Source organism: Cylas formicarius, unplaced genomic scaffold (assembly GCF_029955315.1).
Source record: "Cylas formicarius isolate icCylForm1 unplaced genomic scaffold, icCylForm1.1 PGA_scaffold_4__25_contigs__length_36172078, whole genome shotgun sequence".
Lineage (NCBI taxonomy): Eukaryota > Metazoa > Arthropoda > Insecta > Coleoptera > Brentidae > Cylas > Cylas formicarius.
This window is the reverse complement of record NW_026844334.1, coordinates 8103121-8129822: the sequence shown is the minus strand read 5'-3', so window position 1 is coordinate 8129822 and position 26702 is coordinate 8103121. Positions and strand designations below refer to the sequence as shown.

At 34.4% G+C, this 26702-nt stretch overlaps 3 protein-coding genes across 3 annotated transcripts; 1 reads left to right on the top strand and 2 right to left on the bottom strand.

Annotated features, from left to right (window-relative positions):
* Positions 1 to 4240: 4240 nt before the first annotated feature.
* LOC132700534 (uncharacterized) lies at positions 4241 to 6384 on the bottom strand. The gene is made up of 2 exons (XM_060667914.1): positions 6288 to 6384; positions 4241 to 5916 (listed from the first exon to the last, which is right to left on the bottom strand). Exon 2 carries the CDS (start codon positions 5907 to 5909, stop codon positions 4392 to 4394), a length of 1518 nt encoding a protein of 505 aa, XP_060523897.1. The 5' UTR covers positions 5910 to 5916; positions 6288 to 6384; the 3' UTR covers positions 4241 to 4391.
* Positions 6385 to 6514: 130 nt separating this feature from the next.
* LOC132700712 (uncharacterized) lies at positions 6515 to 8321 on the bottom strand. The gene is made up of 2 exons (XM_060668207.1): positions 8220 to 8321; positions 6515 to 8154 (listed from the first exon to the last, which is right to left on the bottom strand). The coding sequence occupies exons 1-2, from the start codon at positions 8230 to 8232 to the stop codon at positions 6650 to 6652; spliced, it is 1518 nt and encodes a 505-aa protein (XP_060524190.1). The 5' UTR covers positions 8233 to 8321; the 3' UTR covers positions 6515 to 6649.
* Positions 8322 to 22539: 14218 nt separating this feature from the next.
* Positions 22540 to 25545, top strand: LOC132700919 (uncharacterized). The gene is made up of 2 exons (XM_060668513.1): positions 22540 to 22763; positions 24137 to 25545. Exons 1-2 carry the CDS (start codon positions 22548 to 22550, stop codon positions 24374 to 24376), a joined length of 456 nt encoding a protein of 151 aa, XP_060524496.1. The 5' UTR covers positions 22540 to 22547; the 3' UTR covers positions 24377 to 25545.
* The last annotated feature ends 1157 nt before the right edge of the window (positions 25546 to 26702 follow it).

The window sequence follows — 26702 nt, the reverse complement described above, 5'->3', positions numbered from 1 at the left end:
CGTAAATGTTGCTTTCAAATAAAATCCGTAAATTGAGTTTAGGGATCTTGGCTTTCAAATGCCAATTAAATGTCAAAAACCTCAACAACTGGTCATAGACCATAAACGGGAGTCGGTCTGGAGAGCCCGCAAATTTTCACGCATCACTGATCTAATAACTAAAGGCCTGTGGTGCAGTTTTTTTCTAGAAGGCATGCAAACACATAGGTACATAGATGCTATAACGTACATATATTGGTTTTTGCCGTAGGCACTTTATTACAAACAAAGCCAAAAATGATAAAATAACCCTTAATATTTTTGTGTAAAACCTAATATAATTTAAGGACTATAAAAACCCGCATGCGCTATACATTTCTTTTATTTTTGATTGATAAAAAAGAAGTAAAAGGGCTTCATAAATAACATTCAGATTCTGTAAAAGAGAAAACCTACTTGTATAGATCCGGAAATATTACTATTACGTTCTTATAGGTACTAGTCAGTCTATCCTTGGCCCAACGTAGCCATTGTTTTATTGCTCTTTTTTATGATCATCTGTCAATTTTACGAGAAGTGAATGAATACTTTACAAACATTTCTGTGTATCAATAACATTAACATGATATATGGTCACAAATAAAGCAGTGGTGCTGTGTAAGAAAAATCCCTATTACTTGGTATGAAGCAACCATAAATCGTGGATAGTATTATAGGGTGTATGTTTTATTCCTTGATTAAAGATGTTCGGATTGGATATATGTACATGTCACTGTTGGGACAATACTCGAATATTACTCGCGCGAAACAAGTGTATTTTAATTAAACCCTCCTAATGAACTGAGACTATAAAATTCGGGTTATTTAATTACGGACCGCTTCTTATAAATTAAAAATACGTGTTAATGCGTCACAATAAGCCCGCGCAGGATCCCCGAGGATGTAAAAAGGGTCTCCCATAAAATGACGAATGCGGGATAAATATATAGGACCTCGGCGCTTTTTCATTCTTCCGCGTCCTAAAATTAATTACGATTGCGCGGGGAAATTCCCAGTCGTAAAACTGGACGTTAAAATTAAACATCCCGAAAATATTAATCGGGAGTTGATGGTATCACCCGAAAATACGACGCCGTTTCCCTCCGGGTCCCGTTAAAAATCATCGAAAGAAATCACGTAGGAACAGTCGGAGAAATAATGCCGAATTTGCGAATCCGAAGTAGGTTATTATGATTACGGGCGGGCGAAGACTATGGCCGAAGAGTTATAGAAGTAAACTTGGGTTTAAAAATAAGGAATTGAATTTGAATTGAATATTTATGCCAAATATAGACTTCATCTAACTCTTATTAACAAATCTTTGCTCTGCTAGTGAAACACATTTCACGTTCACTTTTATAAAATCAACTACATCAATTACAATGTTCCATGGAGCTACTATTTTTATTTGCCTAAAATAGTTAAAAACTAGATCAACATACACATAAAATTGCATTATGATACTTTTTTGCATTTTAAATTCCCTCAACAGTGACGTGACTTCAATTTTGACATATACGAGATGCTATCAATGTCAAAATCAAATGTTTCTTTAAATTTAATTACGAAATATGTTCCGAAAGCTTTTATATAAGTGGAGCAAAAGTTCGTTTCGCGCTTGACAAAAGTCGTTCTTGATATTGGGACAAATTTAATTTAATAATATATGGCAAATCGGAACATTAAGATACCGAGCGCTAGACTATCTGATTCCTATTCTTAAGAGATAATCTACCAAAAAGATCGATTTTCTTTTAAATGTCCTTCAGCGAACCCGGAAGACAAACAGACGGCTCAATCAGTTTCCCGTACGTTCGATGTGATAACCCGGCATTTGATTCGATTTTTCGTCATATATGCGTAGAAAAACCTTTTCCGATACATGCGTAACGTCAAAGGAGTTATTATTGCTTTTGGTACGGCTCACCGGACCAGGACAAAGTCCGCGGACGAGATTTAGAACCTTGAAATACATTTAATCACAGCAGAGACCTTTAATGTTTACAGTAAGCAGATTTAAAGATCGCATTGTTGATAAATAACAACGTTCAGATTTGTTTGTGTTGATATAACCACAAACCAAATAATTCAAAGAGTTAACTTTATAAAAGAAACTACCTTTTTGGTAGATTATCTTTTATGCACTGAATGCATACATAACACTTTTAATGACTATGTCATATTTATTATTACGAGCAAATAACAAAATATTTACTTACCTTATTTGACCTACACTAAATGTTATATATTTTTGTCCAATGACACTTTTATTTAAGAGGTACGGCCAAGAGAACTTCTACTTTAAAACGATGTTCATATTAGTAATCTATAATACAAATAATGGGATTTAAAATTCTACAATATGATTGACCCCCTGGCGGCCGTTACATTCATTAAGTGGAAAGCGGAGTTGCCAATTGGCAATAGATTAGTCTTCCCTATGCCTCACTGTCGCAGGCAGTGCCAAATCGGAACTTAAGGATATAAGTATTTCCCGATTAGGTGGGGATTAAAACAGTATAAGCTCCTTAAAGTTACAGAATTACTGCATACAGTGAGCTAGCCGAAATGAATAATTCACGCAGAAATTAAGCGAGCGTGCGTAATTTCGCGTTTATCGCGACTCCCGAGCTTTGATAAATAATAGATTAGCAGATGTAAATCATAAGGAGTTAGGCAAGTTTCCTAGTTTTCACTTTGCCGACGCCGCAAATATCTTACGAAGATCGTTCCCCCGACTCCCAGGCAGCACGCTTTGGCTGCAAGTTCGAGGCTTAATATCGGCTTTAAAAAAGTGTAGTTTAAATAAGCCAACAAAAAAATATTGTAGTATCGATTCTAGTTCACAATTTTGTCTATGAATTTGCGCTCCTTTTGTTTAGTATAACTTAAATTCAGAACATAACTTTGTTACAGTGCACGCTGCGCTCCGTTCGAGTCAAATAAACTCGTGAGTCAAATGCATCCATATGCGGAGACCACATCACTCCTTTAAGCTATAGAAGAGGTGGTAAACTCTTGATGAAGCTGAAGTACGCACTGCAGTGTATTTCAGGTAAATGTTATCAGTTGTAAATCAGGTTCATTTTTCTTCTGGTCATTTTATATATATATATATATATATATATATATATATATATATATATATATATATATATATATATATATATATATATATATATATATATATATATATAATTTGCGAATGTGAAAATTTTCCTTTTTGTCCATAAGACAATATTTTTTTGATAGGGGGGCGTTTTTGGGCAGAGAAATCTATTAACACTAAAGTCCCGAACTATAGACACACAGCAAAGTATGGTTGTGCCTGACTTTCTCCTAATTACATTCAATTAATTTATTAACAATTTATGTATATTGCAGTACATTCCAGAATTATGTATATTGCAGAATATTTAAAAATAACATAATTTAAAATTGCGTGCGACTTCGACGAAACACAGACCAAAGATAATTTTAATATAAATAGGTGCTTACCCATTGATCGTTCTCGTCATAGAACACTATCCAGATGACTTTGAGAGACAAGCAAGGGAATAAGTGAATGTGATGCGAAACCGTATTAATATTAAAAATTGACAAAAGATTCACCATTAAAACGTTATTATTTTGCATATAGGAAGCCAATTTCCAAAACGTTCCGTTCTCGGGCACATAAATCAAGCAACACATGCGATTTCAGAAAGTATAGGAGCTGTGATTGACTGCTGCGCAAGAATGCAAGACATTAATCATATATTTTGCATGTTATCCTCTGAGCCCTCGTCGGATATGACATTGCACCCTGCCAGAATCGAACCCCTCACCGTTTTAACCTTAACCTTTAACTACCGATGTGTTTTTGTAAAGACAATGAGTTGTTCATTAATAATTCGATAGACCTGAATATATCTCAACTTCCTATTTCCAATGGCGTTCCTAAAGGAAATCTAATTAACATAATTACGAAAAAAAAAAAAGATTTTTGAAATATATATTTGTTTGCCAATTAAAAAAACGAATTTTTATTTATGTTAAAACCCCATTTGTTGTACGGCCCTGGTGGTAATAAGCGCGGACTTGAATTATATAATTATAAATAAAGACTTTTGATATGATCAACTATATTTTTTTCAAAGATATTCATTAAGAAGAAAATTATAATATTAGTATAAGTACTTGTGAATCATTTTAACTGGAGAGGCAATTAAAAATATTATATTCGCTTAATTTTCTTTTTAATTTTTTGATGTTTTGCTTAAAAACACTTATCGAGATTGTAAAAAAAATTGTAAAAGAAAATAAAAAAGAATAATAACAGTTCCGCAATTTATACAAAAAGTGTAATTTTAATCATTACATGTCTCGAAAACTTATTGGCTTAAAACTCTAATTCTAAAACTCAAGGTATCTGTAATATAATTAGAAATTTGCTTATTTAAAAACTCAACGTTGCCGGATCCGTCGAAACACTTTTCGTGTTTAGTGTAGGGACGGCACAGAGCCCTCACGCATGACTTCAAATTGTTCTGCGTGTTGTCGATAATGTCAATTTCATATTTATAATTTTTACTCTCCTCAGCGGGTCCGACCAGTTGCAGCACCCACTTGAACACCTCCTCGCGGTATGCGAAACAAAGCTTAAAAAGTTTCGATCGAAACTTGATCAAATAGTACCGGTCACATTCTTGCTTGGCGTCATCCATTGCAATATTGATACGATCAGACTTTAAAATGTAATTTCCATGATAAATTTCAATGTGGTTTATGATTTTGCTGCGGTTGCATTTCTCCTTGCAACTTGTGAGCTCTCCTACGGGACAATCGTACGGGCCATATTCACAACTCTCTTCGTGGGTTCTAATTTCTGTGGATTTAAAACTTTCGGGACAACCCATCTTGTAATATTTGCAAGGATAGTTGAGTTTCATGGCCACTTTTTCAAGCGTAAAGTTTTGGGTATTGTCTAATTCTGCTTTACAGATCGGGCATTCCTTCAAACTTGGTTTGCAAGTGGCACAAATGCAGTGACCCGTTAGGCACTGATATATGGGTGGCGGCATATATTCAAAACATACTGGACATTCTAAATCCGAAAGCATTTCCCAATCTATTTCAGGATTTTTAACAGTATCTCCTTTTACGTCTTCTTCAACTTCCTCTGCAAAATTTTTCTCAACAATTTCAACGGTTGCTATGATTGTAGCAGGCCTGCATAACTGGTCATTGATAAATTGGGATAGAAGTTTTGTGACTCTCTCATCAGATGCAGGTGAAGTACTTCTTTGCGGGCATTTATATGAATAGGTTTGATTTCCAGTGTCCAGCCTTAGATGATAATTATACTTGGCTGGATTTTCTTTTTGGATAATGTGTTCCACCTCACAAGTCAATGTTTGGGTTCTAGCATCAACTTCATTTTTGATTATGAAAATTTCATTTTTAAAGGGCAAAAGCAAGCTCTCTTTAAGACTGTTAACAAAGTTTACTTCAAATTTTTGATCAGTAAGCAACAACTCTTTGTGCGATTCTTCAAAATGCTTCTTAAGATCAGAATGGGGTCCACACCACTCACATCTTAAATAAGCTTTACTTGGACAAGCTATTTTCTTGTAAGTACAGGCCAATTCATGATCCTTCATATTTAAAGGAGTCAGCTGAACTTTACAACCATTACGTTCCTGAGGGCACGTGAACAATATAAATTGAGCGATCAGCTCATAGGCTTCATCCCGGATATAGTCAAGATCATTTGGTACTTTGCACCGACCACATACAGCCATTTTTCCATCTATTTTAATATGTACAGGATACACCGACAGCTCTAACATACACAGCGAGCATTTAAGGTTTTGCAGGACCTCAACAGGTAAAGACAACTTCGATGCCATTGCGGATCTATAAAGGGAGGAGTAAAAAGCAAGACTTAGTTAAAAATCAGCTTCGTAAGCTCCTTAGACGCAATGCAATTTTGCCATGTATTTTTAACATATAAAAATTGCTGCAAACAAATTTTTCTTTTAAAAGTTGCTTTTCAAATTTTGTCACAAAAACGATACTTTTTAGTGTTTGTTAATGTTGAATGGCTAATAACTAAAACAATTTTTTTGTGCAATTCTCTTAGGTTTCATACTGAAATGCTGTTTACGGGAATCACAGCAATAAAATTAGGCAAAAAATACTATTTCTGTTCTACTTTTTAGTTTGTAGATAAAAACGGCTTAAAACCACGCCTGATACACAGGCAAGTTCCCAATTTAACAATTTACCTTTCCACTTTAAAAATCCAAATTTCTTCACAAAATATTCATAACCCACTCCAAACTCCAACACAAGTATGGAAAACTAAACTAACCCAAAAAATTTCTGTTTTGTACCACAGCACAAACCATGAACTTATATCAGGAATCCAATTTGGGTTACAAACTATGCTGTTTCATGGTCTCTGATTGTACAAGATATTACGGTAACAGCACACGACCAAAAGTTAAATTAACCTTATTAATTTCTTCATGAACTCGATAAGCATTTTTTTCGATCTAATCAAGTAAAGTAAATAAATATACTAATTAAATGGTTCACTTAATATATTAGTTTAACGCATAAAATACAAAAATAGAAGTTTCACACATCAGTAATTCAAAATTCTGACTCGATACGTAAGTTGATTGGATATAAACTTGCTCAACTGATTTTTCTCTAAGGACACACATGTATCACTTTTGTCGTCACTGAACGCATCATTAGCAGCACAGAATGGAGCGCACACTTTTTTGAAATAAATTCTGCAGTTTTCATTAGAGTTGTCAATAATTTCCAGTTCAAATTTGTACTTAACACATTCCTCAGGTGGCCCAATGAGCTGGACTACCCAATAAAAGTAATTACTTATGAATCTGAAGCATAGCCTAAATAAACGCAAGGAATGTTTTAGTATGTAACACTCATTCAACAAAGTAGAATCCTCATCAAAAGGAATGCTAACCATTTCAATTTCAAGAAGGCTTTCGTAGTGCTTTTTGAAAATGTGGTCATACATATCGATAACGGACATTTCATCTTTGCACTCCTCATATTCTCCAACTGGGCACCTATACGGACCAAAAATACAAGAAGCTTCATGCACTTTTATGTCCTGTGCTTTTGTGGAAAATGTGCACCTATCATGTTTGCAAGGATAGATCATATTTCGGATAAGCTTCTCCAATGTAAAGTTTTGTGTCCTTTTAAAACTTTGCTTACATGTGGGGCACTCATTTTGTGTGTTTCTACACCGCTCACAAATGCTGTGACCTGTTTCGCATTGAAATATTGGTGGGACCAAGTATTCAAAGCAAACAGGACACTCTAGTTCAGACAATTGATCATAATCAAGTTGACTGTTGACATTATTTGCTTCAGCACCTGATATGCTATCTAGGAACTCATCATTTTCATTAGGAACTAAATCAATGTGTGCAATAATATTAGTTGGATCCTGTAGAACATCCTTTAGAAGCAAATCATTGAATTCCAAAATGCTTTTCATTTTAACCTCTTTCACAATATGTTTATGTAAGCGGTTTCCACTTTCCAAAGTGAAGATGTAAGTGTAGTGCTCTATTTCAGGGTTAGAGCCAACATACTCTACAGAACATGAAAAAGTTGATGATGCTGAAACTGCTTCACGAGTGACAATAAATAATTCTTCTCCATAAGGCAGCAGATAGTTTTCTTTATGATTGTTGATAAAATCAACCTCAAACTTGCCATCTTTAAGTATAAAAGTTGGATGCTTGTTTTCAAAATGCTCCAAAATCTCATTACAAAAGCCTTCCCAAATGCAGTTATTGTAAACTCTGGTAGGGCATTCATACTTTTTGTATAGACACAGCCTCTCATGGTCAGGTACATTAGCTGGAATTAGATTTTCTAGGCATCCATTGGCACGATACCTACAAGGAAACTTTTGAAATTGCACCGTTGTCTCATATATTTCATTCCTAATGAAATTTTCATGTATGTCCACGGAACATCTCCCACACATGGAACCAATCTTAGGATGACTGTATATGGGAAAGTGAGATAAATAATTTTTGCATTTTGTGCAGATCAGTTTGGGCAGTAAAGAAGATGGAACAAATACTTGAACCTGACCTGTAATTAAATACAAAGCACAACCTGGAATAGCATATTCTCAATATAATTTAAATAAGACGTACCTACGGCGGCCATTTTGGCATGTCATTCCCAAGAAATTTTGTTTGATATGAAGATTTTTTTTAAATCAACGAATGTAATTCACAGACACCTGTGCCAACCAGAGAACAATTATAGGTTAGTTTTAACGATAATTTAAAGCATGGAGCACAAAGAAAACTTTCTTTTTCTTATGTTTTGTTCACAACGGAATGATATAATTTTACTTGTTTTCTTGCGGATCATTTGGGGCACAGCATTGTCAATTAAGGATGCAAGGTACCGCAGCTAAAAAATATTCACTGCTAGAAATTTTCTACATATAGAACAAGGACGAAAGAGGACAGTGATGCTGGCGATTTAGCACGAGTAGTGACGTCACATATCCACATAGTAATATGTCTCATGCCTTATTATATATATATATATATATATATATATATATATATATATATATATATATATATATATATATATATATATATATATATATATATATATATATATATATATATATATATATATATACATATATACATATATTTATATATTTATATATTTATATTATGCTTTATAAAAACAGTATCGAATAGTTAAATTAAAAAGATGGTGTTCAAGTTTAAAATTACATATATAATGCAATTAACAACGCATGGTGTTTTTGTTGTTAGAGAATTTGCAAAAAAAAACTGAAAATCATTAGCGCGACTTTCTTTTTAGTCACTTTAATTAGTTATTTTATTGCACTTTGTAAGGTCACTCGGCCTGTCGCATGTAATTCATTTAAAATATGCGAAAATCCGGAACAATTAATAGAGGGTAATTTACAACACTATTCCACACATATAGCAACTTTTACTTATTTATTTAAACACTTCAAAATCATTCTTCATATACAGCTCACAATAATTTAATAGTTTAAAAGATGTAACACCATTTTCAATAACCATTTTTGGTTCGTGATAATCATCTGGTTGGTGAACGAAAACAAATGAATCGCTTACAGGGTGTGGAAATATAAAAAAATCGACATTCATGAGCTACGCTGTATAGAGGTATATAAAACGATGACGTATATACGCAAATCGGTCTCTGTCATTTATTTCCCCATCCTTTGCATTCTTTTGGCCCCAATGCGAATCAACCGAGCATCCAAAAATTTAAATGAAGCCATTACACATTTATCCCATTTACGTCAGTAATTCATAAATGAATATATTCCCGAATGGGACTAGTTTGAATCGTTTAAATTTACATATATCTACATGAAGTTTTCGAATGTTGGGTTCCTTAAATGCATGACATTATCTTTATTCATGTAAGAGGGACACATGAAGGAACATTTTATATTTTGTAATTAGGTAGCTACATCACGAAGATCTCGAGCTTATTAATACACATGACTTTCTCATTCCTGCTGCAAAAAAAATTCAACAGTCCTCCGGAACTGCTGAATGGTGGACTACCTACCTATGCCGATAATACAGGAAGTTGTGAAGCAACTACGAAAATTTGTTTGAGAAGGTCCATTCAACATGCGCATGCGCGAGACTTCAATTCTCATTTTTAACCAACGACCTTGCGGAATTTAACACCCAACATGGTCACGGTATTTTCTCGAAATATGCTTAGATCTTGTTAAATTAAATCGCACAAAATGTAGGTTAGTGAAAATATCAATGCCGCCTGCGAAGCATGAATTTTTACAGTAGTGGGGCCCCTATATTATCTAAAAGCTATATGGGTGTAACCGACATTTAATATTGTTTTAGCGGAGAAATAGTTTTTCTATATGATACGGATAAAATGGCTATTGTTTATGAGACTATGACGCTATGGTCTGTTCCTGAATGCGAGAAAGTTATAAATCATTATTGATTGGTAAAACTGCGCTTTCTAAAAATAGAAAATTATTATTCTAAAGGTGTTCAAAGCTCTTCGCCACCAGAATTCAATATTCGGAGTGGCAAAATTAGTTCAAGTGTCTTGGGATATGACTGTAGTTGGACAGTCAACTATATACCGACTTGTACACGAGGATAAAAGCGGCTTATCAGGTCACCAAAAAATAGAACAGGAAGAAAATGAACTGTAATAAATGAGAATGAAAAGGCTGCCATCAGTACAATAAGTAAATACGTAACTTGGACAAAATAACGTCTGAAATCAAAAAGGATGATATCACTCCACCCATGAAGAAGAAGAAATTTTAGAAAACTTGGGAGGAAATTAATTTTCGTTACAAAAAAACTTAAAATAAAAAATTACTTTTAATAGATATAATAAATTATCTGCTCCACGGGAAAATAAGAATATCTATTATCTGGATGAAACTTGGGTAAATGAAGGATATACCATATAACTATTAGATAATATAGCGGCCGCACTACTGTAAAAATGAAAAATGGTTTTTCGCGCACGCCTCTACATTCCATCCGCTAACCTGCACTTTGTGCCATTTTATTTCTAAACAGCAAATGCCGTATCGAAACTTATTTTCGATCTATTGCGGCCATGTTGGTTGATGAATGCTCATGTTAAGATTTTAAATCTCACGCATGCGCATGCTGAGTGGACCTTCTCAAAATTTTTTTCATAGTCGCATCATACGTTCCTTTATTGTTACATTAAATATAGGAGTTACTACCGATATCGAAGCACTATATGGGACATACGGTTGGTAAAACATGGCAGGTTCATGGGCAGTGAATAAAAGCAACATCGGGAAAAGGTCAAAGAATAATAATTAGTCACACACAATGCATTTGCAGACATGAATACTGAAGTTTTTGAAGACTACCAGCAAATGCTAGATCTTATAACTCCTGCGTCTGCTAGGATGATGGATAATGCCGACTATCACTCAAGAAAATCCGAAAAAATAGTCTTCTTGGAAAAAAAAACTACGTCATTGATTGGCTTACTTAAAATAAGAAGCAATTTCGCACAGTTATCCGGAAAAAGGAGTTACTGGAAATTGTAAATTTGAATAAACCTCTTTGAAGGAAATTTGTTGTCGACGAAATCCCTTCGAAGCGAAATACGTGCCTTCTGCTATGTCACTGAATTAAACCGCATAGAATTTGTATGGGTACAAGTAAAAGTTTTTTGTAGCAATGCGCAACACCACTTTTAAAATGAGGGACGTTGAAATCTTCTATCAAGAGGGAATAAAGACAGAAACAAGAATAGGCTCCATATTATTTCTCTGGACTCCAACGACGATACTTCATCTGCATTAAGAAACAAAATATATATATATATTTAAATAACAAAATTTTTGGTTAGCGATGCTTAAATTAATTTGAAGGAATCGTTAAATATGAGAAACTATAATAAACATTAAGAAGTACATTGAAACCGGAAAAAAACCTCGAAGATATTTTCTGTCTCCAGAAGGCGGACAATTAAAACGGGAGCAGAGCAAACCTCTTGAATATTCATCGACGTGCTACAATTAAAATATTTTAATGAGCAGACGTCACGAGTTGCGATACAACAAGTTTCGCGAACGGGTTGTACAACTTCGCAAACTAAATTCCTGTTATTGTATAATTATTCAAATTCTATTTTGTTCTTCCTTTCTCTGCGGTTCGAACCCTCTATTACGTTTTCCGATCTCGTTAGTTCGCAATAAAGAATTGTATTTTGTCGGATCTCCGTATATAAGATTCGTAATATGCGTTATAACATCCGGATCGCCAGAACTTTCTTGAGATTTCTGTTGGCGGGAGACGTTCGCTTGTCATCCAAATTTCCATTCGGCTTCGGCGCTTTTCGACAAGGATACGGCACAAAACCGCCGTCGTGTGGTTGAGAAAACACTAACAGACTGTGAAATATCAAGACGGGATTCGCAAATCCAGAACTCATTCGAATTAGACGATATTCACAGAGCGTTAAGACGTTGGCTGTTCTTCAGACCGAAATTGTTCTACCGTTCCGCATTAATGTATATTTTGGTCAATTTGTCATGGGTTGCACGTGTTTATTACATGACTGTTTCTATAATGTTGAGGCCCTCAATAAAGAAATGAAAAAAAAGTCCATAAGTTCTTAACGGTATATGCTCCAACACAGAAAAGAAGTAATTTTATTACCGAATGATGCTAGCAATCTTGTTCAATACCAGAAAAGAAGAAGAAGCCTAAGTTTTTAATTAATTATCAGGTGGCTGATCTTTGTTGCTGTCCGATTCCAATATAAGTTAGAAATCGGTTCAAAAGTGTGTCATTCAATATAAAATTTTGATTTGAATATTTATTGATTGTATCGTTAAAGCACTAGTGCATATAATTTTGTGAATTGTTGTTTGTTTTATGCTGATGTCTGTGGATTTGTATTGTGCTCTGGTCGGGTGCCCGATTTCTGAGATTCACTTCGGTACTCAGGCCAAATTTAATTGAATGTACCGTGTGTGGATTGCTGGAGCCGTTTGGTGAATCGGTTGTCATTTTAAAACTTCAAGTTGATTCCACACATCTGGATGATTATGGATAATTCCATACACCTTGTTTACAATGGCATCCTTCAGAAATTTTGGGTGGTAATGCAATAGTGCTTTAAATAAAGTACTCTGATGAATCTATAATTGATTTCGACGTAGAGCAACTCATTTGGTAGTTCATGAGTTCATTATAGTAGCAAATTTCTGCTCGTTCCTTTCTTAAGCTGAATTATTCTAGTGTTAATACATTTTAAAGTAGAGGCATTCAATTGACTTTTTATTTTAAGTAGGTACGGTGATTCTATTTAGAGACGGAGAAAATCATATAAGTTGCTATATTAAATCAAAGTACCTAATATTCGAACAACCACATTTGGCCTCTAAATCACAATAGCGCTTTAACAAATATTGTTATACTCTGAGTGTATTTACCTTATTTTATCATGCCAAAAGTATGTAAGTGAACCATTAGCATACGTGTACGCCTGAGCGAGCCCGTTAGTGCCTCCTGCAGGAAGGAGCTCCAACTAACACAACATTTATTTGACTTACAAATTATGCGCGCCAACCAGCCTATTCCATCAAAAGCTCCGCACTTAGGCCCACTTCATTTCTTAATGGAATTATCGCGAAAGGAATGTTTATTTTCGTCGGTGAGCGGGCTCTTGGTTTTGCTATCACGGGGGAAAGCGGAAATCCTAAACTTTCATTTCATAGAAGTTTGTTCTAGAGGTCGATTGAAAATTCCGTGGGTTTCATTGTTTTCGTTTTCGTCCAACCATAAACAACTTATTTTACAATTTCATCCACAGCGTGTTATTCCATCTAGCAATAGTTTCGAGTTTGAGCTAAATTTACTTTTAATTTTCAAAGCACTCTTTGCTCTTATTTCCTTGTAAAAAATGTCTAAAGTTTGTAACCATATAAATAAAAATACACAAAATTAACTTAATCTTGGAGAGTTATTTTTACGGCAATATCTTCTCAAAATATACCCAAATCCCATTTAATATTCAGGCAACAAAGAGTTAAGGCGTTGGAAAAAATACTGATACTAATAATTTCGTGGAATAACTTGTATATAAGGCATATTGAAAAAGTCATTTTTTTAAAATTATAATTGCAATGCGGTCAGTTAGGGGCGACGCATGCGCGAAAGATGTAGAACCAATTCCGGCGCGTCAATTTTCATTTTACTAGGGAAAATCAATAAAATGGCTCCTTGTGTTTTTGTTTCTCAAGTGAATTACACGGAAGCAATTTTAACTTATTCACAATGAAATTATAAATTTTAGAAACTAACCTCAATTACTTTTAAGGATTTATCGTAAGCATCGACAAACGTCGAACGAATCTGCGCAATTGTCGTCAAACGAACGAAGTTCTTCCCGCAGACGCCCGAATTGCTCGGGTCGGAAATAAATCCTAATTCGGTGACAATAAAATCAGGAAAAATGTCCCATCCGACCGAGCTACATTATTACCGGAGACGCATCTGTTCGTAAGCAAGGAAGTAAAATAAATTCGAGAGTGCTCCGTTTTAGAAACAGTTCAATCCGCGTGTTATGCAAATCGGACCACGGTATAAAGTACGACAGAAGGCGCACAGGGGCGGATCTTTCGTATTACTAGTGGGTCTTCTTCTTTTCGCACATCACCTGTTATTTCCCACATCAATAGACAACACAATTTACATCATATGGTCGGCTAACTATGTATTCCGTAGTAATGCATAGTTTAAGTTTGGAAGCGACAAATTATCGTATCAATGATAAACGGCAATGGGCGAGTGTCCTTGGTAAATGCCACAAAAAGAAGATGCTTTCAATATCTTAAAAGCACATTCTGTGGTGGAGCATTGCACGCGGCGGTTTAACCTCCGTTCGCTCCCTACAGAATCCTTTGTAATCGTCCAAAAAATTTTTGAAATCAGTCTCCACTAGGCGGATTTAGTTTTTTCAGTGTTTAGTGAACGTTTTAAAGTGATAATCGTCGCTGATCCCTTCGCTTTTCCCCGTTCACGCCGGCATGGAGGCCGGATGGGTCCGGATGGTCCGCGGTGGAAGCGGGGGGGTGTCGGTTTTTTTGGTATCGGTCAAAATTGTTTTTTGCTATTTGAGCAAATATTGGTTATATGTCTTCTTTGTACGTGTTGGTCCATGACCAAAAGCGAAGATCCTCGACGGAAGTCGGCAATGGGCGAATGATCCTAGCAGTCTAGCCCAACATTTTTTGTGAAACGCATAATTGAATTGAATTAAACTTAAAAAGCAAAAGTTTAAAAGTGCTCGAATCGTCTCGTTGTGGTCCGGTATTCTTGTCTTAAAATGATTATGGACAAAAAATGTAGTCCCAGTGTTTTATGTCATATGTTGTAGAAGAAAATGTTACGTTACAAATTTCCGGTTTATAAGTGTTGCAGCGGATTAGGGATACACCCCTGCGCCAAAAAGGCAAATCCGGTTGCCGGGGCATAGAATCGAATGAATGTTATTCTAGACAGTTCTACATGTCACACGTCGCTGGTTTCATTACACGCCAGCTCTGCGTCTTGTTGGAGCAGCGAGTTAAGATTGTTGGAGTCCCAATGGGAAACGGTTGGAATTATGTATTCCGTTTCGTAGCAGCAACAAACTTCACCCATCGCACGTCGTTTCATTAAACGATAGATATGCGTCGAATTACGTCTAAGATCCAACGACTGGATTAATTAATTACTTCAACTCTAGCGCTAAACTAAATAAAAATCAAATCCAATCAACGCCTAAAATCCCAAGTTAAACGAGAGTAACGTGCAGCAGCCTTTCAGCGTTTTAATCAAAAGAGTGGAAGGATTCGGGAGCTTTAGATAAATAATCGTTAGAGCCCGAATCGGACTGTCATTCCCTTAATTACACTAATTCTAAGGCAACGCTGATTGGACCAAACGATTTATTTATTTTGGCACGTCCAGAGATCGATTTTGTTCGACGACTTTTGAACGCGGCACGTGGGTGATTGGGTTAACATGACGGCTTAGACTTTTTTGTTGTGAAATTATCAATCGTATTTTGTCTTTTTTTTTGTCTTATTTTACTTTTTTTTTAAATAATTTCTCACTACAAAATTGTAACTAACGGAACGTAAAATTAATAACACATAAGGAAAACGTTGGCATTTGAAGGAAAAAATTTCTAAATTGTTATATTGTATTGTTATTGTTATATGTATTGCTAATATATAGCGAAGGTTGTAATTGTTGTAATCATTCTGTAAAAAAACTAAGAGAATGTCGAACTTCCATTGCCCCCTTTTTTTTAACATACACTGTGTCCCATTTTGAGAGGAATGTCCGTTGTTAGTGCAGAGCCTTGCATTTTCGCATACCTTTGGTACTTTTTTGTGAAACGAGAGATAACATTAACAAAATTTTCATGACTTGCTTTGTGTTTAAAATACAGGACGATTTTGGAAATTTGAAGTTTTGGGGTCCCGTATCTCGGGTATCCTATGAAATGTCGAAGAGGGTAAAAAGCCCATGCGACATAGATGACCAGTGGCGTAATTAGTTTTTCATAAAAATGGTTTCGCCTTTATCAAAAAAATAAATTTTGTTTTTTTTTAATGGATCATCCTATATCTTATCGGCCAGTTCGATTCCGCTTGGTATAAGCTTCTCAAAAATGTATAACAGTATGTATGGAGTACCTCACAAAAATCATTTTTTAAAATTTTCATGAAGATTTTTGCGGTAGGCCTTGGAAAAAGGATTTGTTAAATATCTAAAATAGTTATTTATTCTTGACAATATTTGCATAATAACTTTTATAATTTGCACGAAGCCAACTTAGTTTAATATTAACATTTCATTTGAAACTTTTCACATAGCTTTGTAACCTATATATTATTATTATTAAATTTTATTGTGTAAGTATTGTCCGGAATAAATAAGGTAACTATTTTAGATATTTAATAAATCCTTTTTCCATGGCCTACCACATATACCTTCATGAACATTTAAAAAAGTCTTTTTTGGGAGGTATACTATTATACATTTTTGGGAAGCTCATACCAAGCGGAATCAAATTGCCCTGTAAGATATATTCAATTCAAAAGAACCAAACTTTTTTTTTTCAAAAAGGCGAAACCATTTAGAAAAAAACGACCACGCCACTGAAGTCGTCCAAAAAATATACATCGGCTGTGGTTTCCACATTTCCGACATTTCATAGGATACCCGAGATACGAGGGGTGCCCGAAAACTTCAAATTTCCAAAATCACTCCGTATTTTAAAAACTAAGCATGTCATAAAAATTTTGTTAACGTCATCTTTCATTTCACAAAAAAGGCTCCATCTTCACTACCATCAGTCGCGACCAAAATGGGACACAGTATACAGACCAATTTACACAGCCATACTAATTTGCTTGATACCGCCCAGATTTTGCAACAAAACTTCGAGGACATGCGGGCTGATTAACTTCCAGGATTCCGACTAAAGAGAAACGCATCTGAGGAAATTATGTTGTCTTTTGGGAATAAACTTTGGCCCTAGAGAAGAGTTATGGTGCCGTAAAATAGATCAAATTCGTTTCGCAAGTTGCCTGGGGAATAAGTCTAGGGGAAATTATTATTTTAGATGCACCGTTCGCCGGAAGTTTCCAAAACAATTTTCGAACTGCGTTAAATATTGAAAATTTATCGCGTAATCTATTAATAATTAAACTTGCTTCTAATCGTTCATTTGAGCTATTCGTAATAAGCGTTTTTAAATAATTAATTAATTAAAATTAATTAATTGATTAAAAACAAGAAACGATAATAACAAAGTGCTTTTTGACAATTTCATGACAAATGAAGAATTGACCCGGCCGTTTGGACAATCGGGATAATTAAAATTAGTTAATAAGTTTGCTTTCGAAACAAAAAAAAAACAAATATAAATTGCTGTCTAATAAATAAGAAAAAACAAAATAAAAATGCAGATGATATGAAATAAAATACATAAAAAAAAACAAGGATAAAGTGAATGAAGTGGGAACGAATATGAAACCAAGAAGTTATTCCAAAATATTTTGTATAAAGTTGAGTAAATAAAGTTGGGAACTTCCGAAAGTAGCTCAGTGTAGAAGGTGATTTAAAGAAAGCAGGTACTTAGTCAAAAATTTCAATATAATGGGATTTTTTTTGGGTTTTCTCATATTATAGGTAAAGTCTGTGCATAGATATAAGAAAGTGACTAACTGATACGAATTAAGGAAAGTCCCGGGCAAGCTGTAAGAATGAAATATGGCCGAACAGGCCCGTACTTTGCTTTGAATTTAATTATTTGGGGTTTTGTTAGGAAAGATACTACTACATACTACAATATATACTACAATATTTTTTTATTTATGTCCATTTGGAATCCAACCATCTTTAGAGCCATCATGCAAAATAGTTATTCTTTTACCTCTTTTTGATGGCCCGTTTTTTTACACTTATCAGTTGAATCAACCCAACCCCCCGGGATATCATAAGTGTCGAACCAGGTTTCATCCAAGTAAATAATTGGCCTTTGTTGTTCTCTGTAAATCCTATTTTTTTCTAGATATTCCAGTCGCCATTTCCGAATTCTAAAAGATTCCATTAAAACTTGCCTTTTGTCATTTTTTTTAAATCTAAAACCCATGTGTTGAATACACTTCCATAAGCTAGTTCTGCCACATTTAACACCGGTTTCATCTTTCTCAAGTCTCCTAATTAAGATATCTAATGTAGGCACGCTTTGTTCCTCGTATAACTAGTAAATTTTACGCGGTATTATATCTTGATCACTTTCATCTACACTCGAGAAAATGTCAGCATCGCTTCTTTTTTTCCTCGTTGGAATGGGATTATTCACAATTTTCCATACAGTTGATGTTGGAATTTTGGTCAATGTGGCCGTTTCTTCTAAAGATGCTTGCTTGCTGGCACCACGTTCAATGAGAGTCAAATAAACATTGTTTATAACTTCCTAGTCTCAATAGAATAGTGTTTTCTACATTTGGGCGGGAGCATCTCCTGAGATACACTAGACTCGCACATATTTTGCATAATTCGCACACGATTCAACACACGCTGTATTGCACACGAATTTAGAACGATTACTAATAAACTTAAACTAAGTAGTATACCAAACCAAAGAATATTAAACACAGGTAGGTACAAAATTATTTTCTATTACGGACCACAATTTTACCTGAATTTAAATTCCGGAACTTTAGGTAATAATCTTGTTCATTGTATGTTAATGACCACCCTTGGATAATCCCATTCAAAAGCAATTGGCCACTTTCTTATATCTATGAACAGATCTTACATAGAGCTCATTCACGATCTAAAGATAAGCATCGACGATGCGCCTCGCTATCTAACTTACTTTCTTTCCAGGCGATGCGGTGCGTTGCCATTTAAAGGCATTAGCGTATCCTCAGTTTATTAGTTCATATCAATTAATAGCAAAATATAATTTAATAATCAAAATGCAAAGTTTAAGAAAAAAATAAATAAGTAGCTACTTATTTTAACCTGTATGTTTATTCAATTGCCTCCAGGCTAAAACTGCCAAGTGTGACGCACATAATATCCAGCGAGGATCTATATCGTTTGTTTGATGTTGGCGTACTATGCTTCTCAGAAAACTCTCAGCTCTACCTACCAATTAAACGGAATTTAAAACCTTTCCTCATACGGGAACCATAGTTTACTACCCGCCATGAAAAAATACCCATGAACTCATTTTTACAGACTTTTTTTTTCAAAATCGCATTAAAAAAATTGCGTGTTTAAAATTTCCGTGTCTGGCATTCGATGCTGTGTATTTACGGCCTCTATATGATCACGGTATAATCACGGTATACAATAGATTTATGACGATTTATGACGTCTGCAATCCCGCAATGTTTATCCTCATAATACACATGCACAGAAATGTTTTGAAAACCACTGACATAAGGAAAAGCTACTAACGTGTTTACTAAGTTTCGAGCGCGGAGATTACTCGGCGTAAGCAGCATTAACATGTTATTTTCTTAATGAACCCCTTATTCTACGTTCCGTGTCAGATCCACTCCCCGTGGTATATACAAATACTCTGATTTGATGATTACGTATTCCCAAATGCCTCGAGTTTGCCAATATTAATCTGTCGAAACTAATTTGGCCGTACAGAGACGAAGTGTGCTTGTATTATGTAGCGGAATCTATGCATTCGATATTTAGATTGGATCCGCCGAAATCCGCTACAAAGACTTTCGAGTAATTAGGCTAATAACAAAGGAAAATCGTTTCTCTCCTAAGCGCCATTGATTTAGTTCTGGTAAATTGTTGTTATCGTTTCAGTCCCAAATTCAATAATAATAATCTTTATTTGACAAACATACAGTGAAGTTCGTTGCAAATCACACGAATTTTTTTTTCAAAGAACCTTCCACAGCCCACTGTAATTCTATTTATAAAACTTCTGGATCTTCCTGCATCGGTTGTTGAGTCGAACTTGCTAACGTTTCGCCAATCATCCTGTTGGCTTTTTCAGAGCTTACCTGAAACTGGTTCGCATTTCACTCTGTACCCGCTTATACCTATATTGTTTGAGGGGGCGGAGCTAAACAAAAATGATGGAGACACTTTTGTTATTTACCCTCATGGTCTGATGGATGGATAGATTACTAATTCCCATATTGGTGACAGGTAGAGACATGAGTCGCGGTTAAGATTGTTGTTTATAGATTTCTATAGATTCTCGGATTTTTCGTTGGTAGAAGAATCGATTACATGCAAAAATTTTAATTCTATCGAATAAGATGAGATTTGATAACCGAATTCATGATTGCGTTCGGCAAATGCAGATGAATTTATTTGTCTTAATCTTAAGGCTCTTATATGTTTTTTGAGCCTAGTTGATATTTTTTGTCTGGTCTCTCCAATGTATCTGAAACGCAATTTTCTCTTTGACAAGTGGTAAATCTGGTTTTGACGTTATATTTCTTTAAAATTTTTGAAATGTGGTCAGTTATGTTTTGAATGTAAGGAAGGGCAACAGTGGTAAGAGTGGGATCGGACTCATTGCTACTGGAAGGTTGTGGTGAAGTGTATTTTGTGATGGAACGCTTAATATCTTTAATGTGGAAATTATTATAGAGAAGAGCAGAAGTAAGGTGTTTTAATTCTGGATCAAGTGTGTGATGTGACAATGCATTAAGGTCTCGCCCTGTGTGCATGCGTTTTCTGTAAACTCAATGACCCTATGTTAGGTATAATTTTCCATTGATAATTTGGGTTTTTAACGTAGAATGCGTCGAGAGCTTTCTTCCCCCACAGATTTTGTCGATGTTTGTTCAAAAATTTGATCGTTTTAAGAAAAGTATGTTCCAGACAAGCATTTTTCATTAATTTCAGAAAGTTTGGCTTCAGATTCTCGGATTTTGACATATCTAATGATGTTGAAAATTTCGGGAATAGGGACTTTAGTAAAGACGGATTCTATGTCGATACTAACCAGAATATCCTGTGGATCTAGTGTAATGCCTTTTAATTGTTCAATGAAATGAAGGCAATTCAGTACGAAACTATTAGTTTTCCTGTAAAGGGTTAAAATATAGAAGCTAGATATTTCGTTAGAGAATTTGTTGGAGAACCAATGGTGCTGACAATAGATCGAAGGGACAATCCTGGCTTAGGGAGTCCGTAGAGACGAGGAATTTTAGAGTCATGAGGGGTGACAGTAAAGATACTGCCATCTCAAATAGCTAATGAAATTCGATTTGAAACCACAAAACTCCTTAAAAAATGAAAACTTCCTAAATCTATTTCTGTAAGAGGTTTCGAATGGGTTTTTTGCTACTCTTCTTATCTGAAACGTTGTTTATGAAGTCGGTACAATTTCAATATGGCGAGTTCCGAAAAAATATTTAGGTCCAATTCCTTACCAAATTCATTTAACACAGAGCATTTTTTAATTGTAATATACCTTTGAAGACAAATAACAATAATTTTTGCAATAAAATCATTTTCACTTAAACGGTTACTTCATTGAGCAAAATTGTCACATCTGGGGCAATGAAAATCCTAGATAAATCTACAAAATCTCCATGCATGCTCAACGTGTCACTGTTTGATGCGGCTTTTGGGCTGAGTGCCGTATTTTTCTGAAGATGCAGACGAACAAACTGTTACAATAAATGAAGAACGATACCGAACGATGATGTTTTTTTGTGGAACAAGATGATGTTATACAGCAAGCGAAACGGTAAATTTACTGCATACACAGTTTAGAGGGAGGCTTATCTCCTTAAGAAATGTGGGAAACTTCAACACAAGAATTGTGGGCCACCAGAGAAGTCTACGCCACGCACTGCCATAGATTACTTTTAGGTATGTTATGAAAATTTTATTTTATTCGTTAGCAACATTCGAGACCACTTGTTGGAATACTCCTTATATGTCAAGTGATTTAATACGTTTTAGATACTATATGTAGGTCCCAAAAACCAGCATCGATTCAATCTCCCCTCGGGGTCGTCGACCACGCCCTCCTCTACTTCCCTAGCTGCATAATTGTAGGTTTCCCATTTGGACCCTCGTTCAGTAAGCTTTACTTTTTCAATTATGTTAACAACCGTTCTTTTACACTGAATGCAATAACTTTACCTCAAATAAGACAAGGTGAATATGTTATCCATTAAATGAAATCCATTAAAAACACATCAAGAAATACTGTTTTCTTTGTCCTTTTTAAATTTTTGTGGTAAGACCTAACCCAGATTTGCTTATCTAAACGATATGTTCACCTTCCTGACCTAATTAAGAACATTTCGGGTTAACCACGAACCGGAAGTCGAAGCGGGAACATTTTTTTTCATCATTATTAAAAACAGTATCGCCAAAACTTCGACTTGAGGAATGTCGCGAGAAAAAATATTTACGTGGAATATGTTTTCCTCGAAGTTGAACATCGCCACGTTGTTTACAATCACCGTTATCCTTTACGCCGACGTGGTTGTTTCGAGGAATATACCCGAAGGATTTTTCCACAGTGAAGCAATCGTAACAAAATGGCCGACTACGCCAAAGACCGAAGTATCCGATGGGAAAGAAGAAAATTCACCTGGCTGGGTGGTAAACATATTATCTGATAAAGAATTACTTTTGGATTTTATTGGCTTTTGATTGATTAGTTGTTTGAAAAATTAAATTGTACTTCTTTTTCCGCCGTTTTAGTTATTTTCTGTTTTTAAATATTGACTTACTGAATCACCCACTGCCATGTAACTAACGGACAAGAATTCTACATTTTTCCAGTTTACAAATTGTATAATCCTAAGTATAAAATATTAAGACTCAACCCATTTTACTTTCATTATGTACTATAATCTTCTTGGTTATTTTTGAGGCCCTATTTTATAAATTTTGGCTAATCATACGATAATCATACTCAATAATATGCACTAAAAAAAGCGTACTTGTAAAACCACAACACTTCATAAATTCTCTAAAATATTACTCAATTACTCTTAACAGTTCTGTTAAAAGATTTCAAAAGAAAAAAAGCATTGAAAGAGAGAGGAAGTGAGAACATGGTATAAAACTAAGGATTTAGTTAAAAACGTATCATAATGAGGCAGTTAATTTTATGATTGGTATTTATTTTGTTATTCGTTATTCCAGGGTACGTTGAATCATCAATAACAAATAAACAAAACAAATAAATATGAATCATAAAATTAAGCGGTGAAGAGATATCCATTCTCTTTGCTCTACAAATTACCTTCATTTCCAGAACTATAATATTATATTACTATAAATGTCACAAGCAGATTCTTTGCCTCGTTGTTATTATTGTAATTATTATTGGTTTAGTTTAATATTGGTAAAACAAAACATTTATTCCACTTAAATCAATTTTATAGATTATGTTATTGTAAAGTTTAAATTCAATAAATGTTATTATTATTATTATTATTATTATTATTATTATTATTATTATTATTATTATTATTATTATTATTATATCATGTATGGGACGTTTATCCTGATTAGTCTTATGACGTCCGCCCCAAGATAAGTTTATTGAACCATGATGAAAAAATCATATTATTGAAAATTTCACACCACTCGTTTTTAATTAAGCATAACTGTTTTTTGCAGATTGTGTTGGAAAATACACATATTTTATAGGATTTTTTATTCTTTAGAAAATATTTTTTCATTGTTTAGAAACAAGAAAACAACGTCCTTCTAGGAACAAATGTTTTGTCTCCGCCACTGTTTTTTTTTATTTTCTTTGTTGTGAAATGTTCTTACCACTTGATGTTAAATTAAGTCCAGGAATATCCAAGAAAATTTTTAGATTTTTTAGTGATTTCGAAAAAATTTCGTGCAATCATTGAACTTCTCGTTGCGAAGTGAAAAAACTCAAAATTCATCATTGGGTTTACCGGAAAATATTTTCGTTAATTCCCTTAGGCGGTTAATTTTTTTACGATTTCCAGAGAAAGCAGCTTTTGAAGTTCGGTCAGGTGGCGAGTCGAATGGGAAACGCGTTGGGAAAACACGCGACGAAGATGTCGTCGACCATCGAAAAAATCTGCGAAGTCATAAAAACGTTTTTGCCCCTTCTGGCCGCAGTTTGTCACGTGGGGCAGTTCGCATTCTGCGCGGCTGCCGACGAAGTGCCGTCAAGATTTTCCGATGCCGTTAGCAGCATGGATTTAAGCGAGTTAGACAGATAAGATGGTTACGTGCGCGCTCCAGATTTTTCCTAGAAATTCGCATGTCAAACAATATAATTATACGTAGATAAAATAGGTAAATAAAATCATGGTCTTGACAATAACAAAACGGGGAACCACTACAGTTTAATTCGTTCCAAGAGGCTTGACAAATTCATAATAATTCTTTTATTTAAACATAAAAAGCGAAATAGTGTCATAACAACAAAAAAAAAACAGGAAAAAACCAATATGAATCTTGCCCAAACAATTCTCTAATTAACACTATCCAGAAAAAAGAGGCCCGTCAAAATCGCGTCATTGTGACATAAAAAGGGATGTCTCATTAACATCACAAACATGAACTCAGAATATCATTGTAAGTCAAATTCACTCCTGCTAACGTCATATATAACCTGAATTTCGTCATTTGGTGACTAATTGACGTCATTTTGACGATCCTCTGCTATCTATGTACAATATACCATCATTATATCAATTAGTATGTCAAACACTACACGTTTGCTGTTTTTAATACTTGGATGAGTACATGGGTTCCTCTGCATATAATTTCGGAAAGAATTATAAAATTTGATGCATTCGTAACTGAAAGTTCATGTCTAGGGTATAAATAATTATAATTTTCTGGTTTTGCCCCTCACTCGTGGCAAATAGGTGCCTATTTTTGAAGATATTTAAAATGAATTTCTATATGTAAATTCCAGTAGCCGCTAGAAGTTTGTTATTTTTAAAGTTCCCCCTACATGGCTGCCTAAAATTCATTTTAAGAATAATTCTTAGTATTCTTTTCCATGCTTCTTCAATTTCCACATGAGGTTTGATATTTGATATGACACTGGAATTCAAAGTGGTAAACAGCTATTTTGGTTTGAAAATCTATATATTTCTGTACAACGCCCCGAAAAGGCAACTGACGTCTTCATTCCGCGATAATATGTTATCTAAAATAAATACATAGTTTGCTATAAAAGATTTTGGTTCGATCTTGTTTTGGCAGGATTTATTTTAATCATAAGAATATTTCTTTGGTCATTATTTAACACTAGCTTACGCGCGTCCCTCATTGTTTTGCTTTCTTTAGAACAGAATCTCTGGTATCATGAAGGGAATTGACACTATTGGTCCAAATTCATCAGTACACTTATTTTAATCCTTATTTTAAATTTAAACAAATAAAGATCCTGTAGTAGTGATGTTTTTTTACTTCGTGATTTATTTTGAAAATAAATTATTTTAAAAGAATATGTACAATGGGTCCTAAAAATGTTTATTTATATAGGAGCTGATACGTATATATAAATTAAATTTGGTCCACAAATACATTCGATTGGGTCATAAAAGTCACTGCTACAAAATTTCAAAGTTTTGTTATCAAAACCGATATATTTTTAAATAATTTCTCATAAAAATTATATTTCGATTTTAAGTTTAAAAAATATTTGTGTCGGAGTTCTTTGAGGTTTTTAGTAAGTAATGCTGGCCGAATTAGTACATCATTGTAAGTAATTTTCATGGCCGAGGAAATAATGATTCTTTTTTTGTCCTGAGGTGTATTTTAAAGGATTTTGTTAATACGGACAGTGTCCCGATATTCGGTCTACAACACGTGGCATTTGCAGACAAAGATGGAAAATAAATCGACAGATCGCATCAAAAATTACGTATCTGGTGGTTTTTAAATTAGAGAAATGTAAACTTATTCACTATTTTGATACCATTAGTAGGAAGCCACCCACGGCACATCAAATTTATTTAAATTATCACCATTATTTTCCAGTTCCAGAATACTAAAAAGAAAAGATTCGCCAACCTTTTATACTTAAACAACCGAGTTATTTGTAAAAATTTAGGGAAATAATTATAGCGAATTAATATTAGAACAATTTTTTTTTTAAATACAAGTAAACTGCTTTTTCCTATAAATTTGTTTGTCGACTTGAGGAATTCGTACTAACTTCACCATAATAATAAGTCGCAGTTTCCCCAGCTCTCATTTCTCTAGTGTGAAATGAATCTGTATAAAATAAGCAAAGAAGTATCAATACTTTTACTGGTTTATTTATTTCTCTTATTTAATATTTATTTAAAATGTCACATTTACCCATGTGTGAAAAAAAAACTACTAAATCACAATGTAACTACTACCCAAGTGGGGGAAGTTAAAAATAACGTTTTAACCAAAATATATCAGCTATAAAATGTCTCGAATAAAGGATCTAGCGGCCAAGCGCGCCTGCAACTCCTGCATACCCAGCAACCAGGGGCAAATTTTCCTTTGCCCTGTCCCGCACACGTCTTCCTGCTTTCTCCTGCGAAAATTACCAGT